The sequence below is a fragment of the Bos indicus genome, chromosome 19 (assembly GCF_029378745.1).
Source record: "Bos indicus isolate NIAB-ARS_2022 breed Sahiwal x Tharparkar chromosome 19, NIAB-ARS_B.indTharparkar_mat_pri_1.0, whole genome shotgun sequence".
NCBI lineage: Eukaryota > Metazoa > Chordata > Mammalia > Artiodactyla > Bovidae > Bos > Bos indicus.
Window position 1 is genome coordinate 29221410 of NC_091778.1, and position 16714 is coordinate 29238123.

General features: G+C 44.4%; 1 protein-coding gene across 12 annotated transcripts; it reads right to left on the reverse strand.

Annotated features, from left to right (window-relative positions):
* Window positions 1-2985: 2985 nt before the first annotated feature.
* On the reverse strand, window positions 2986-16575 carry KRBA2 (KRAB-A domain containing 2). Of its 12 annotated transcripts, none has more exons than XM_070773073.1 (5): window positions 15214-16575; window positions 11546-12784; window positions 9061-9168; window positions 5195-5242; window positions 2986-3315 (listed from the first exon to the last, which is right to left on the reverse strand). In XM_070773073.1, the coding sequence occupies exons 1-4, from the start codon at window positions 15257-15259 to the stop codon at window positions 5211-5213; spliced, it is 1425 nt and encodes a 474-aa protein (XP_070629174.1). In that variant the 5' UTR covers window positions 15260-16575; the 3' UTR covers window positions 2986-3315; window positions 5195-5210. The 12 variants fall into 12 exon arrangements, with proteins under 12 accessions (XP_070629174.1, XP_070629173.1, XP_070629181.1 ...); XM_070773072.1 differs by having other exon boundaries at window positions 2986-3428; XM_070773074.1 differs by lacking the exon at window positions 2986-3315 and adding an exon at window positions 3436-5040.
* Between the last annotated feature and the right edge of the window lie 139 nt (window positions 16576-16714).

Here is a 16714-nt window from a genome sequence, read left to right on the forward strand (position 1 = left end):
GACTGAGTTTTGTTTCCCCCCAAATTCATGTGTTAAAGCCTTAATTCTCAGTACCTCAGAAAGTGACTATGCTTGGAGACAGGGTCTTTAAAGAGGTGATTAAATTAAAATGAGGTTATAGGGTGGGCCCTACATGAACTGATTGGTATCCTTATAAGAAGAGACTAGGAATAGAGACATCAGGGTTGTGTATGCATAGAAGAAAGACCACATGAAGACACAGAGAAGGTGACCACCAGCAAACCAAGTAGGAAGATCTCAGAAGAAACCAAACCTGTATATACCTTGATCTTGGCTCTAGTCTCCAGAAGTGTGAGAAAATAAATCTCTGTTGTTTAAACCATCCAGTATTCGGTCCTTTGTTATGGCAGTCCTAGAAACCAACACGCCATCTAAATCAAGTCCAAGAATAGATGAGGCTCTTTGGATGTAATTCCCTAAGTACATCTCCTGGACACCTGTGAGCTAAAGAGACAAGTGACCATCCCCCGCACACCCAGGATACAAGGGTGGGACAGTCAAAGGATAACCATGGTACACATTACTGTTTAAAAAGGAGGGACATAAGGGACTTCCCTGGTGGTCCATTGGTTAAGACTCCTTGCTCCCACTGCACGAGGCAAGGGTTCGATCCCTGGTAGGGGAACTAAAATCCTACATGCTGCAATGTGCAGCTGAAAAGAATAAATAAATAAATAATTTTAAAATAAAAAGGAGGGATATGAGAGGCACACAGGAGTCACTGGTTCATAGCAGTTCTGAAATCCAGCTGGGAAGATGTTGAAATCTCCTTGATTAGGACTCAGCCTATCTCTGCCCAGGAGTGAGTCTCCATGAGTCTCTTTTTATTATTATTATTATTATTTTTAATTGCCAAGAATTTTATGTAGTAAGTTTGTTCAGTAACATAATAAAAGAGGAATAGTACATTGGCAGAAGTGGAATTAAAGAACATAAATATTATTTCAAGAGCCTCATAGAAAGCTTGTAATTTAAAATGCTACTTTTTCATGATTAATGGGATTAACATGTGACTTTTCCATGATAAAAATCAGGGTACCTGAGTATTATATATATTCAATTCCATGTGATAAACAATATTATAAAGATGTACTTTCCTAATTACTTAAGCAATTGCTTTCAGCTCATTCCATTCTTTGTCTAAATAGCTTGCTGCTGCTACTGCTACTAAGTCGAGTCTGACTCTATGTGACCCCATAGATGGAAGCCCACCAGGCTCCTCTGTTCCTGGGATTCTCCAGGCAAGAACACTGGAGTGGGTTGCCATTTCCTTCTCCTATTTTTTAAGATAAAATCCATATACCATAAAATTTACCATTTAAAAGTGTACAAGTTGGTAGTTTTAGTATATTTATGTTGTGCAGCCATCACCACTATTCAATTCCAGAACATTTTTACCACTCAAATCACTCCGCATTCCCTGCCCAGTCCCTGGCAACTACTAATCTACTTTCTATGGATTGTCTCTTCTGGGCAATTCAGTTAAATGGAATCATACAATATGTAACCTTCTGTATCTGCCTTCTTTTATTTAGCACAATGCTTTCAAGGTTTGTTCATATTATAAAGTATGTCACTACTTCATTCTGGTTTATGACTGAATAATATTTCACTGCATGGATATGATATATTTTATTTATCTATTTGTAAGCTGATGGACATTTGGGACTTTGGGCTCTCATGCATAATTTTACTATAAACATGAATATGTAAGTTTTCATACATAATGTTTTCAGTTTTCTAGGGAATGTAAATAGTGGAATTTCTGGGTCACCTGGTAATTTCCACAGTATCAAATGTTGGCAGTGGTGTGGAGTAACAGGAACTCTCCTTCATTGTTGGTGGGAGTGCAGAATGGTGCAACCACTTCAGAAGACAGTTTGAAAATTTCTTACTAAACTAAATGTACTGTTACCATATGATCCTGCAGTTACACACCTAGGTATTAACCCAAATGAACTGAAAACTTATGCCCATACACAAACTTGCATTTAATTATAGCAGCATGATTTATAACTGCCAAAAACTGGAAGCAACCTAAATGTCCATCAGTGGGTGCATGGAGGGAATTCCCTGGTGGTCCAGTGGTTAGGACCTGGTGCTTTCACTGTCAGGGTCCTGGGTTCAATCCCTGGTCAGGGAACTAAGATCCCACACACAAGTCAAAAAAAAAAAAAAAAAGACTGTTTGCATGGAATCCTGCTTCTGCAAGCCCAAGAGTAACTTCCCTGTATCCTCATGTTCATAGGTCCCTAGGCCTAAGGACTGGTCACAGGAAGGCAAAATTGTCTGCCCTCTTTGTAGGACTCTGACAATTAAAAAATTGGTGGGTGGGGGAGACATAATTTCAAATTTACAGAAAAGTTGCAAGGACAGTACAAAGAATTCCTTTGTATTCTTCACCCAGATTTCCCCAAATGTTAATATTACTACATTTGTTTTGTATCTCTTTCTTCCCTCCCTACTCCTCTCCCTCATTCCCTCTCCCCCCCTCACACCCTTTTTTTTCCTCTACTTTTTGAGATTAAGTTGCAGACATGATGCCCCTTTACCTCCGAATACTTCAATGTCTAGTTCTTAAAAACAAGGTGCATAACCACACCTTGTTTTCCATAAAAACAATTTAAGTCTCAAGATCAGGGAATTCACACTGATATTATAATATAAGCTTCAAATAATATTCAGATTTTGCCAATTGTCCCTGTGATGTCCACTATAAAAGAAAATCCTGGATCATGCATCATATTCAGTTGCCACGTCTCTTTCACGCACTTTAACTGGAAGAGTTTCTCAGTCTTTCAATGCCTTCCTAACATTGACCAGCTATTTTGTAGGATGTCCCTCCATCTGGGTTAGTCCCATGTGTCTTCATAATTACCTTCAGGTGATACATTTTTGGTAGGAATGTCACAGAAATGTTGCTGTTTTCTCAGTGCATCATATCAAGAGGCACTGGCACCAGTACCAGTAACAACATTGGGATGTTTATTTGATCACCACCTTAAGGTGGTGTCTGCCAGGTTCTTCTACTGAGGATCTGACCAAGTCTACTTCCCTGCCAGAAGTCCTCTGATGCAATTGAGGCAGAATGGAGACTGTTCACTGCTGAACTGCAAACAATCCATCAAAATTCAGCTGAAGTGACTTTTCTGTGGATCCCTCACCGAGCTTCCTTTTACAGACTTGAAGTCTTTACTGGGACTTTGATGGTGGGCCAATGGTTAAGACTCCACACTTCCACTGCAGGGAGGCAGGTCTGCTTTCTGGTCAGGGAGCTAAGATCCTGCATGCCACCTGGTACGATCAAAATATAAAATTAACTGGCTTCCCTGATGGCTCAGTGCTAAAGAGTCTGCCTGCCAACACAGGAGAAACGGGTTTGATCCCTGATCCAGGATGCCCGTGCTCTGCAACAAGAGAAGACACAGCAATGAGAAGCCTGCATGCTGCAACTAAACAGTGGCCTTCTCTCGCTACAAACAGAGGAAAGCCTGTGCAGCAATGAAGACCCAGCACAGCCAAAAGTAAATAAACAAAATCATTGGAAAAGACCTGGCTGGTGGGAAAGATTGAAGGCAAAAGGAGAAGGGGACAGTAGAGGATGAGATGGTTAGACAGCATCACCAACAATGGTCGTGGGTTTGAGCAAACTCAGGGAAATAGTGAAGGACAGGGAAGCCTGGCTTGCTACACTCCATGGGGCTGCAAAGAGTCAGATACAACTTAGCAACTGAACAACAATATTAAAACAAAAACAAAAAACAACCAAACCTTGGCTTTGTGCCCTATTTCAGCATTTAGCACTCTCTACCGTAACTGCTGACTTGACGGTAATCTAGCACATTGCCGGGCACATAGTCGGTGTTTATAAGTGTATAATGAATGAATGAAAGTGCTAGGCTAGAGAAGTGGGTGGGTGAGGAGAGAATAAAGAGGGAAACCAAGACTGATCAGTTTCCAGGAGGCTCTCTTCCTGATACAGGGAGTACCTGTGTCTGGAGAGGAGGAAGGGTGGCTGCTTCCAGGCATCAAGACTGGCTCCCTCCTCTCCACTCACGGCAGAGGCAGTGTTTCAGGACTGGGAGGCTGGTGGGTTATTACTGGTGATCTGGGTTAAGTGTTGAGGCAAGATCTTAGTGGCCCCTGCATTCAAGGCAGCCATTTCCAGGATTCCTGTTACTGCACCAGGAGAAAGGCCTAGGGAGGGTATGACATCCTCTAAAGAACCGTATATTCAGTGCTGAGAGGGCATGGGGGAGGGGAGAGAGGCAAACATCTGGTCACTGGATGACCTGGCTGTGCAAAACTCAAGGAGGAAAGCTGATAAGACCTCATCTGCGAGTCGTGACGAGGGAAGTGTCTAAAAGTGAAAAGAAATCCTAGACCAAAGTTCCAGGTGTGGAGAAGTTATTCTGAGCAAGGAGCTCCTCGACAGAAAGGATGCAGAAGTTCAAATTGAACAGGAAGATTCTACAAAGGAGCCTTGGGGAAACAAAAGGCAAAATATCAGGACCCAATTTCAAAAGGAAAAAAAGAGAAAATAGAATTAGATCCAACCTATGTACTTGTGTGTGTGTGTGTATATATACATATAAAACATATTATATATATAGTTAATTATAAATAAGAAAATTAGACATAAGATAAACACGCTTGTAAAAGGCAAAGCCTCATATTAAAGCGGGAAGCCAACTGGCTCAGGAAGTTCATATTTCCTGCTCACTTTGTTTGCTTGGAAAACACAGCAGAGCAGACCATCTGGGGTAATTAATTCTGGGGTAAAAATGTCAGAACTTGGGTAAACAAAGAGTAGTGCCAAGATAACAGCAATCAAGTGGAACTAGGAACTGAAAACAGAAACAGGGTTTCATGAATTCAAAGGAACAGAGTTCTGAACAAAATTCAGAAGAAGATTCTGGGGACAAACCTATTCTGCTTTGGCCAATTTTTGAACAACAGAGGGTTCTTACTTTTACATTTCAAGGTAGCTCAGGTTTCAAATCAATTTCTGTAAAAATTCTACAAAGAAAAGATGTGTAAATCACATATTCAAAAACAGCTCCTCTCCCCATAAAACCTTTCTCCTCAAAATTCCACAGCCCAAAGCCACCAAATCTGAAAAGGTTAAAATAACTGTGCAGAGGTAACTGGCCTACACAGTGGTAAAGCTCACCTTGGTGAACCACGCTTTAGTTGTCAACGGCACACATGTCCAGAAAGCCTGCAGAAAAAATTGGAAGCAAAAGTTTAAAGCTGAGCTTCTCAGACACCTCCCCCTTCCGGTCTCAGTGCCAACTAATGACATTCCAATGTGTAGCTTCAAAAAACTACTGGGAATAGCATCTCAGAAATAACAAAAGAAAATGTTTCTTCTTCCCCTAGAGCTGAAAAAAAAAAGCAGATTCTATTCCACAATATAAGGCTGCTGCTGCTGCTAAGTCGCTTCAGTCATGTCCAACTCTGTGCAACCCCATAGTTGGCAGCCCACCAGGCTCCCCCATCCCGGGGATTCTCCAGACAAGAACATTGGAGTGGGTTGCCATTTCTTCTCCAATGCATGGAAGTGAAAAGTGAAAGTGAAGTTGCTCAGTCATGTCCAAGTCTTAGTGACCCCATGGACTGCAGCTGACCAGGTTCCTCCGTCCATGGGATTTTCCAGGCAAGAGTACTGGAGTGAGGTGCCATTGCTTTCTCCTCAATATAAGGCTAGCTTTGACAAAGTTGTAAGTAGAAAACACTCACTAAAGCATCAATCTGAGTCTCCCATCTTCTCTCAAAATATTATATTTGAAAACCATATGTCTGATAAGGGGTTAATATTCAAAATATGAACTTCCAGATGTTCAAGCTGGATTTAGAAAAGGCAGAGGAACCAGAGATCAAATTGCCAACATCTGCTGAATCATCAAAAAAGCAAGAGAGTTCCACAAAAACATCTACTTCTGCTTTATTGACTACATCAAAACATTTGACTGTGTGTGGATGACAACAGTCGAAAATTCTCCAAAAGATGGGAATACCAGATCACCTGACCTGCCTCTTGAGAAATCTATATGCAGGTTAGGAAGCAACTGTTAGAACTGGACACGGAACAACAGACTGGTTCCAAATAGGAAAAGGAGTACGTCAAGGCTGTATATGGTCACCCTGCTTATTTAACTTATATGCAGAGTACATCATGAGAAATGCTGGGCTGGAGGAAGCACAAGCTGGAATCAAGATTGCTGGGAGAAATATCAATAACCTCAGATATGCAGATGACACCATCCTTATGCCAGAAAGCAAAGAAGAACTAAAGAGCCTCTTGATGAAAGAGAAAGAGGAGAGTGAAAAAGTTGACTTAAAACTCAACATTCAGAAAACTAAGATCATAACATCTGGTCCCATCACTTCATGGGAAATAGATGGGGAAACAGTGGAAACAGTGTCAGACTTTATTTTTGGGGGGCTCCCAAATCACTGCAGATGGTGACTACAGCCATGAAATTAAAAGATGCTTACTCTTTGGAAGGAAAGTTATGGCCAAACTAAACAGCATATTAAAAAACAGAGACATTACTTTGCCAACAAAGGTCCGTGTAGTCAAGGCTATGGTTTTTCCAGTGGTCATGTATGGATGTGAGAGTTGGACTGTGAAGAAGGCTGAGCACCGAAGAATTGATGCTCTTGAACTGTGGTGTTGGAGAAGACTCTTGAGAGTCCCTTGGACTGCAAGGAGATCCAACCAGTCCATCCTAAAGGAGATCAATCCTGAATATTCATTGGAAGGACTGATGCTGAAGCTGAAACTCCAATATATTGGCCACCTGATGTGAAGAACTGACTCACTGGAAAAGACCCTGATGCTGGAAAAGATTGAAGGCAGGAGGAGAAGGGGATGACAGAGGATGAGATGTTGGATGGCATCACCGACCCAATGGACATGAGTTCGAGTAAACTCCGGGAGTTGATGATGGACAGTGAGGCCTGGTGTATTGCAGTCCCTTAGGACTTCCCTAAGGGTCCAGTTGTTAAGAATCTGCCCTGCAAGGCAGGGGTGTGTGTTCTTTGCAATGCAGGAGATTCGGGTTCAATCTCTGGTTAGGGAACTAAGATCCCACATGCTCATCAGTTCAGCTCAGTCGCTCAGTCATGTCTGACTCTTTGCGACCCCATGGACTGCAGCATGCCAGGCCTCCCTGTCCATCACCAACTCTTGGAGTCCACCCAAAACCATGTCCATTGAGTCGGTGATGCCATCCAACCATCCCATCCTCTGTCGTCCCCTTCTCCTCCTGCCTTCAATCTTTCCCATCATCAGTCTTTTCCAATGAGTCAGCTTGATCTCAGACATGTGACTCCAGAACTGTGACATAACATATTTCTGTGCCACCCAGTGGGTTATGACAGCCCCTGGAAATAAATACTGCTGTCCCATATAGAGCAAGACCATTACTGGACTTCCTTATCAGTCAGGTTTCTGTTAAAACAAGACAGCATCACTAGGCATTTGCCTCTTCTCCCACATGTGTGGCAGGAGAAACAAAAAGCTCACGTAACTTGAATCTGTTTCTTTTGAACAGACAGCCCTGATTGGGTGACAAGTCTGACCTGCTTCCATCCCACCACAGTTGCACCAGGGTACAGCTGTTTGTTTTCCATCCACCATTAACCTCTGCTCCTTTCCTATTGGTTGCTCTTCTCATTGTTAACTTGCAAGCCCCCCTTTAAAAATTAGGTTCTGTGGACAAAGAATGTCCCCTGCCGTATCAGTAAACAAAGGATCCCGTGGCCATCATGTCATCAGCCACTGCAGCCACCCACGACTGTGCACCCTGAGATTTAGGATGGAGAAAAACAGGACACTGGTTCCTAGTTAAGATGCATATCAAGAGAATAATTTCAATAAGCCCAGACTCTTGCATCTTCCTATACACAGAAAAGTGCTAAGTCCATTAATTTGAGAAGTCTGTTTTTTCTCTAACTGACACTAATCTTTTGATGTTCAACTACCTTTTATTTATTTATTTGTGGTTTCTTTTTTGCAAGACACCCGCCCGGACCTGAGCTTGGGTTTGCTTTTCCCGGTGGGGAGAGGGGTCGGGCCTGAAAAAGTGATGCTCTCGGATTCCTGAAAAGGGGCAAAGCCTGAGCATGTGACCTGAGACTTGGGCTGTGAACAGGGCGGAGCCTACACAGGGGTGTTCCTTCCCCTGTAAGAATTTAAAAAAAAAAACTTCTTTATATCCTGACTCCTCCCTCACCTCTTTGGAACAGTCCCTCAGAGTTTTAAGAGAGACTGTAGCCAGGGGCTTAAGTCCTCAGTAAGTCTGCTCAATAAAAACATAATTCTCAACTTTTAGCTCATGTTGTTTTTTTTTTCAGTTGATAGTACCTTATGTCTGTTTTAGGTGTTGCAAATGTTTTCTCCCAGCCTGTCATTTACTTTTTCTCAATTTTTAAAAGGCATTATTTTTCATAAATATTTAAAATTTTTATGTAACCAAGTATATTAACCTTTTCTTATATGGGTTTCTCCATTTCAAGATCACAAAAATCTCCTATTTCTTTTCCCCAATATTTTTACAGTTTTGTTTTTTATGTTTAGGGATCAGACTTTATTTTATTCCAGTTGCACAGCTCTATGATCCAGCACCACTATTTTTTTTAATTGAGGTATAATTGATCGGCACCATTAACTGAATAATACAATCTCTCCCACAGATGTGAAATGTCTTTTATCATAAATTCCTAGATACATGGGTCTGTTTCTGGCCTTTATTCACACTGACTTCATTTGCCTTTCTTTAGCAATCAACCATAGACATGTGTATGCAAACAATCTGAACGGCCTAGACGGTGGACTAGTGTAGAATGCAGGCCTGGACTGTCTCCTGTGGGTTACCACTTGGTTGTTGGCTGCCATGCAAAAAATGTGGGAGGTCAGATCTTCCAAATTTTCAAGAAGGGCTAGACATTCAGATTTTTATGTGAAATCTGCTTTGAAAGTGATGGCAATTAACTTTTAAATATAAAAGACATTATATGGACAAAACATACTTGCAAACTGAAAGCAACTGGTTCCGCTCCAGATGCTGAAATGTGATAACACAGAGGAAGGCTGGGCTGGGTCTAGGTGTCCTCTTCCAGGTCCCTCCACTGTAAACACTAGGGAGCAGAAGAGGAAGACTGAGGTAGCAGCTCCGGAAACCTCCGTTATTTGCAGCCACCCCCTGGGAAAGACAGTAGCATAGTGCCTCCTTTGACCTCTTACCCACAGGAGCTGATGGTGTGGTTCCTGGTTTGCTCCGCCATCAGGAGGTGGTAGGTCAGCACGGGGTGGGGACAGGGGGCAACATCAGTCAAGTTGGGCCTCCCAGGCCCTGATTGGCTGAGTGATACAGGAAGGGGACATGAGGTACTGGCCGAGGATGAAGCCCAGATTCTGATCCTCCAAGACAAGCTGGAGAGTGACATCACCTCCTGTCTAATAATAGTGCAGATTTCCTGGATGTCTAGCTTAACACTGTTTCATCAGCAAAGGAATGGCAACAGTGATCTCCAACTCTCATGATGAGGATAAGATCTGAAGGTAGCAAGGACAACTCACATCTTAGAACTTTGCAAGCATTATCTCACTGTCTTTCACAACCACCCTGTGAGGCAGGCATCATCAGGAGACTGCTCTTGGCCCAAGAGGAAGCCAAAGTTGGGGGCAATCAGTTTTTTGGCAGTGCCAAGGCATGTGTGGGATTTTACTCCCCTGACCAGGGATCGAACCTGTACCCCTTGTACTGGAAGCACAGAGTCTTAACCACTGGACCATCAGGGAAGTCCCCCAGAATGGTTTAAGATGGTTCTGGGATATGCAGGAAGAAAGAGCTGGAGAGTCAGAAACTGCAGGCCCCTTCTCCTTCCCTGCATCCATGTCTGTAGAATCATTTATTCACTTAACAAACCCTTACTCAACACCTCCGATGGGCTGGGTCCTCTTCCAGGCCTTGAGAATACAGCCATGCACAGATCCTGGGCATTACCCTCCCCTTTCCTCTGAACTATGACCCAGACTGGCCTGTGCTCTATTCTTCTCTGGCTGAAGCAGTGACCTCAGGCCAACTTTTGCAATTTGCCCTAGTTGTTTCCCGGCTATTGGTCACTTCCTGGAATGTATGACCGTTCCAGGACTACACCACGTCATGCTGTGCTTGAGGCACAGAACACCGGCAGGCTCAGACCCAAACCCCAGCCATGCCTTAATTTTGACCTATTTTTAAATTACGTTTCAGGCAGGTCAATCCCTGTGGATGCCATTGTGAGAGCAGGGTGGGTACATCAGGTTTCTCTTGAAGCAGGAAACAAAGCTCAGCTGGTGGGGCAGCCAGTCTCTGGGGCACATGAGCTCAACCTCTTTTCCTCTCATTATTTGTCCTTCATCTACATCTTTTTCTCTGATGCCCCCATCTTTTGGGTTCTGTGCCTGAGGAGCAGGAACAGATACTCGATACATGCAGGGCAGTCCCACCAGCTCTACAGGGCTCAGACCCCATCAGTTTATGTTCTGCAAGCAAACATCTTCTTCCATTGAATGTAGTTGGTAGAACTGTGTGCATGCTCAGTCACTACGTTGTAACAGACTTTTGCAACCCTATGGACTGCAGTCTGCCATGCTCCTCTGTCCATGGGATTTCCCAGGCAAGAATACTGGAGCGAGTTGTTATTTCCACCTCCAGGGAATCTTCCTGACCCAGGGATCAAATCTGAATCTCCTGCATTGGCAAGCAGGTTCATTACCCCTGAGCCGATTGCAGTACAACTGCAGTCCCCCCTACCAAAGATATGTCCAAGTCCAAACCCCGAGCAACCATGAATACAAACTTACTTAGAAACAGGGTCTTTGCAGATGAAATTAAGGTAAGTATCTAGAGATGAGATCATTAATTAGGCTGGGCCCTAAGTCCAACTACATAGATTTGGAGTCCAACGGGTCCTTGTAAGAGACAGAAAAGGAGCACACACACAGACCAAGGAGAGAAGGCCACGTGAAGACAAACAGGGGCTGGATCTGTACTACTCTGAGCCCAGGGATGCCAAGAATTGCTGACAGCCACTAGAGAAAGGAGGAACCCTGCCAACACCCTGATTTCAGACCTCTGGCCTCTAGGACTAAGAAGAAAGTTTTTTTAATCTTTTTTTTTTTTTTTAAATTTTGGCTGTGTCCTCAGCATGCAGGATCCTAGTTCCCCAACCAAGGATCAAACCTGCTCCCCCTGCATTGAGAGCTCACTGTCTCAACCATGGACTGCCAGGGAAGTCCCCAAAGTTCTGCTGTTTTAAGCCTCCAGGTTTGTGGGAATTTGTTAGGGCAGGTGAGATCAGAGACTGGAGCCGCCTGCCTCTCTGACTCAGGACTACCAAGAACAGTGTTCCTGAGAGAGTGGCCTTCACTCCTTTCATCTGGAGTCTTGGTTACAGCTCTCAGGTGGCTCTACGGTACCCAGAGGCACTAAGCATCCACCCAGCAGATCTGTTCACCAGGACAAGAGACCTGAGGCTGCCTGGGAGGTGCTGGGCTCCGAGGCTTCGAGAGGCATGGGATCGACGTCCTCATCCACGTCAGACCGGTCTGCTCCAACCTCAGCCCTCTCTTCCTGCCTGACCCAAAGGCTGCTTTCCAGTTGTTCTTCGGCAATTTCTAGCTCCTCCTCTGTGTGTAAAACAGCCACAGTTTCCCGGGGCAAGTGTGAGGAATAGAGTCCAAATTTGGCTTTACAACCAAACATTGCCTCGTATGGACTCTGCTGCAAGGAACCATCAAAGGCCTGATTCCTCACCATCTGCATGAACCGCAGGCCTTCGGTCCAATGATGGGAGTGGTTACTCTGCATCCAGGCACTCAGCATGGTCTTGACATCACGGCTTACTCGCTCCAGGAAGCCCTGGCCTTGGCCAGGGTGGGACTTACCAAGGACAATCTTTAGGTCTGGCCATACCTCGTTGAGCTCATTAACAACCTGGTTTGTGAACTCCATGCCACTGTCAGATTCTAAGACGCTGGGTGGACCAAGAATTGTGAAAATATCCAACAGGACGCTGACTACCTCGTGGGCCTGCTTGGCTTTTAATGGCCGTAAAATAATGAACTTGGTTAAGTGGTCCTGGTAATACAAAATGAACTTGAACTCCCCATCAGCATTTGACTGCATATCAAGGATTTCAACTTGGCATCTGGAGTCATTGTCCTTACATGGCATGGGCTTGGGTGCAAGGCCTCTCTTGGGTACTGGGTTCTTCTGGTGGCACTGTTTACACAGAGTCAGATATAAGACAATGACTTCTTTGGTGACATTCCCATATTTGCCTTGCAGCTCCTTGAGCATGCGTGTCCGCCCGCCATGGCCAATATTGAGATGTGTGTCGTGAAGGATGTCAAACAGCTCTTCCTTGTGTACGTAATACCGTATCCGATCTCGTTCTCTGTGAGCAGCCTCTATGAGTTTCTCTGTGCCTGCTACAGAAATCACATCATATTTTGCTGCACGGCGATAATCACGTGATGACTTCTTCCCCTTCTCCTTAGCTTCTTTGACTTCCTTGATTGTTTGAAAGTACTTTTCTTTGGAAAATACCTTGCTGTTGTAACTTTTGCTTTCTACCAACTTGGTCACGCTGGTGAGAAACTTTTCTCTCATGGTACTTATCTCCATGTCTGTTTCACTTGGATTTGAAACACCACGGGGATCATTTCCAGCTCTCTGTGGTGTCATGGAGAATTGTAAGAAGTCTCCTAAAGAGATGGAGAAAGAAGTGAACAAAGTTGAATTTTGATGATATACCACCTGGAAGTCTTTCCCGCCAAAGTTCTTTATAATTCTTTCATCTGATTTTTGAAGATATGGAAGAAAGATACTAGAGTGCTGGTATAAAGCAGTAACAGAATAAAAATACCCAGAAAGCCCACTAGGGCCATTCAAAACAAGAGCATGTCAACAGAATTTTATTTATTTTTAAAAAATTGAATGTATTTGTTTATTTTGGCTGTACCCGGTCTTAGTTGCTGCATGCAGGATCTTTAATTGTGGCAAATAGGATGGAAACTGGACCCCCTGCAGTAGAAGCACATAGTCCTAACCACTGGACCTCCAGGGAAGTCCTGGGATTTTTTTAAATGATGACTTTTCCCTGTCAGTTGTACACACGGTCATTAAATGAAGACTGAGTCCTTACCCTGAGGGACCGCATTCTCGTAACTGTTCAGCATTATGCCTCTGCTGCAGTCCTTCCGAGGGGCTTCCTAATACTTCCAGTCTTTGGTCAGATCCTCAAATGTTGCTGCCTCCCCAGAAGACATTATTTACTGCCACAGGGACTGCTGTGCCTTGGGGCCTGGGCTGAGGAGCAGCTGCAGCAGAACTGGGGAAGAGACCATGGAGGTTCTGGGAAAAAAGGCATGCCCACATGCATGACTGAATGTGAGCATGTGAATATCACACAGAAGAAAAGAGAACAGGGTAGAGGAAAGGTCTCACATCCAGTAAGACGAATCCAGCTTCACAGTAATGAAGAGGGGTTTTGTCCTCTTGGAGGGTCTGCCGGCCTGGCCTGTCTTGATACTGCCTGAGCTGGAGCCCACATATTTTTTTTCCAGAACGAAGCAGAGTGTCCAACTGAACCTGAGCACTCCCAAGGTTGGGAGACACTTCCAGATACAGGTTTAGTGGTTCTGAATAGAGGCAGCAGGGCCTGTTTTCAAAAATGGACAAATTACACCTGGGGATAGAGAGCTATGTCAGGAGATTATCATGCCAAAGAGATACCCCAAATGGGGTCCACACACCACCAAGATTGGAGAATTCCTCTGGAAGAGAACTTGATACTCGGGTGTCTAAATTGAGGTTCCTTAGGACAACTCTGGGATATAAGATGTGATGAGGCCAGGGGAAGCCTTCATATGATGATCACAGGAATTCCAACAATCTTTCGAAAACAAGATCCCCAAGATGCCAGCCATCACATGAAAAGCTGAAGGCCAGGGCAGAATCCTAAGAAGCAGAGAAAGATGTAAGCATTTAAAAGCTCTGAGGAAGAGTCTCAGTTAAGCAAAGCTTGATTCCAGGTCCTGAATGTCCTCCACTAAAAAGACTTCGGATTTCCTTGCTTGGCATCATTGGTTAACTACATGACATTCCTGATTCTAAAGACACTTCTGACATTGAAACTGCTGATTTAATGACAATTTTCTTTTCACAGGGAAAACAGAGACCCTACATTAAATGAACACATTCAGATTTTTAAAATGTGAAAAATATGCATTTTAGAATCAAAGAAACAGAATGTTTGTAAAATACTCTTTAAGCCTGAGCTCCACATTCTCAATGCAAATGGACATTTTAATGGCTCTGAAAAGTCCTTCAGTTAAACAAAAAAGAGGTTTCATCCATTAGTCCCATATAATCACTGACATGGGGCTTTGTTTCCCAAGGACTATGTATTATCATTCTACAGTCCTTAGAAGACACTTGAAACCACAAGATGGTCAATGCAAACCAGGAAGAGCTTCTAGACTACTCACTGAAACCAGCTTCTCTCAGAAACTGGCTGCCCTGGCTGCTATTTGAGGCCCTCAGGCAACTACACAGGAAGGAAAAGTCTTACCTCCATCCTATAAAAGAATGAAGACAGGCTGGAAATAATTTATAATCAAAAGATGGAAAAATCTCAGTCTTCAATATTCGAAATTGTCCTTACCCAATCCCATGAAATTCTATAGCTGGAGAGTCACATTTGGCTAATGGACATATTTCGGTTAGCCTACCCAGTGTTTGTTTTTTTAAATTGGATGAGTTACCTATATTTACAGACTGGGGAGTTCACTTAAAAATCTAGATTTCTAGCTTTCTTGAAAAATGGGACGATCTGGTCACACAGGGAGCTGTTTGGCTTGGCAACATCTGTCTTGAGTGGAGAGGCAGTAGCTCCTTTTGGATAGTCCACACTCTCTGGCTTCCCACAGTCTCCAAGCCAGCTACTAACTTTGTCACCTTAACTACCCACCCCTGCAGTTAACTGAGTTTTCAACACCTGTTCTAAAGCATAATGAAAAAAACAAGGCCCCAAAGAAAGGTGGCCAGCTTCCTGGTGTGATCTGTTCTGGTGGGGTAACTGACATATGACCTTGTTCACAGAAAACTGAAAAGATCCTCCTTCCTCACTCACCTGTGAGTCTTTGCTTTGGCTGCCCCCGACCTGGAATGCCTTCCATTGATCTTCCAAATCACACCCAGCTCAGGTCAGCATTCTTCCTGATGCACTCTGATTGCCATCTGTCTGTCCCTCCTCTGAACAGCCAGCACCACTCACTGGAGCGCTTTGCCTTTTTAGTCAACTGGTTCAGGTGTACACAACATGGAAGGCTGAGGCTGGGGCTTCTATCTCGCTGTATCCCCACGAATACAGAGCTGAACAAAAGATGTTCAAAGAATATGTCAAACAGTTGGCTTACAGAATAGTAGAGAGACAGTGCAGAGGTATGTTTGAGTCTAGGCTTGGGAAGTCGATTTCTGATTCATCTCTTATTGAATAAGCGGAGCAAAGTTATTGAGGCTTCAGCTTCCATAACAACAGAATGGGGAGAATGCTAGTCTACATCACTACAGTTGTGATAATGCAGATAAAGCACTTAGCACAGTGCCCCGCACCTTAAACAAAACAACCTCCCGCTTATTCCTGAAGACCTGGCTCGGGCATCAGGTCCTTTGTGCGGTCCTGAGTCCCAAGGTCTCCGCAACACCTTGCCCTGTTGCCCGCGGGTTCCTCTCGGCAATTGGGACCCGCCTACTCCCCCAGTTGAATGAAAGAGTCAGGTCGGGGGAGGAGAGACCGATCTAGGGATTCTTGCGAGAGGGAGGCCCAGAAGAAAAAGATGAACCAAGAGCACAGGGTCGTGAGCCGCCTCAGCCCCAGCCCACTCCACTGGCGCCGTCCGGGACCCTCCTGCCCACCAGCTCCAGCGGCTCCGGCAGTCAGACGCGCCGGAAACGGCTCCGCGCCGACCGGAAGCCCCTCCCCTCCCGAGGGAGCGCTCAAAGGTACAGCGGCGGACCATATTCTCGGCTGAGACACGGTGAGGTTCCTGAGGTGAAATCTGGGGCTGGTCGAGGTGCCACCTTGGCTAAGGCAGACACCGACTCGGGTCTCCGCGGCAGCAAAATTGGTCATCTATTTCCCTACGTTGTTGTTAAGGCCCCAACATAAATAAATGCTCGCCTCCAGCACGGAAAGTACGTTTATGTGCTTAGGCTAAAGTGAGGAAGGGCGGCGGCACAAGTGTTGCCAACAACTAATCCTGCACTGCATCACTTCCTCCTCTCGGAGGAATTGCTTTTTAGGTGAGTACTTTCTGCCTCAGATTTTAAGCTAAAGATTTCTTTTGGCCTGACACCACTCACTCACTCAACATCAGTGCAGAAAACAAGGTGGTAAAGGGGTCCCTCGGGTATTTCGCTGCATCCCTAAAGTGCTGCTTTCTGCTGTTAAAAAAAATTACTATATGAGTCCAATATTATTAGATGCTCAAAGTTGGTTAAAAAGCCAGCTTTTTCCACGGTACTTTTCATTAGTGCAATCAAGCCACAAGATAAGGATGGTCTGCCCCTAGACAGTTAACATGACCAGGACTTCCATGAAAACTAACTAGGCCTTGTCCCAAAGCACCACA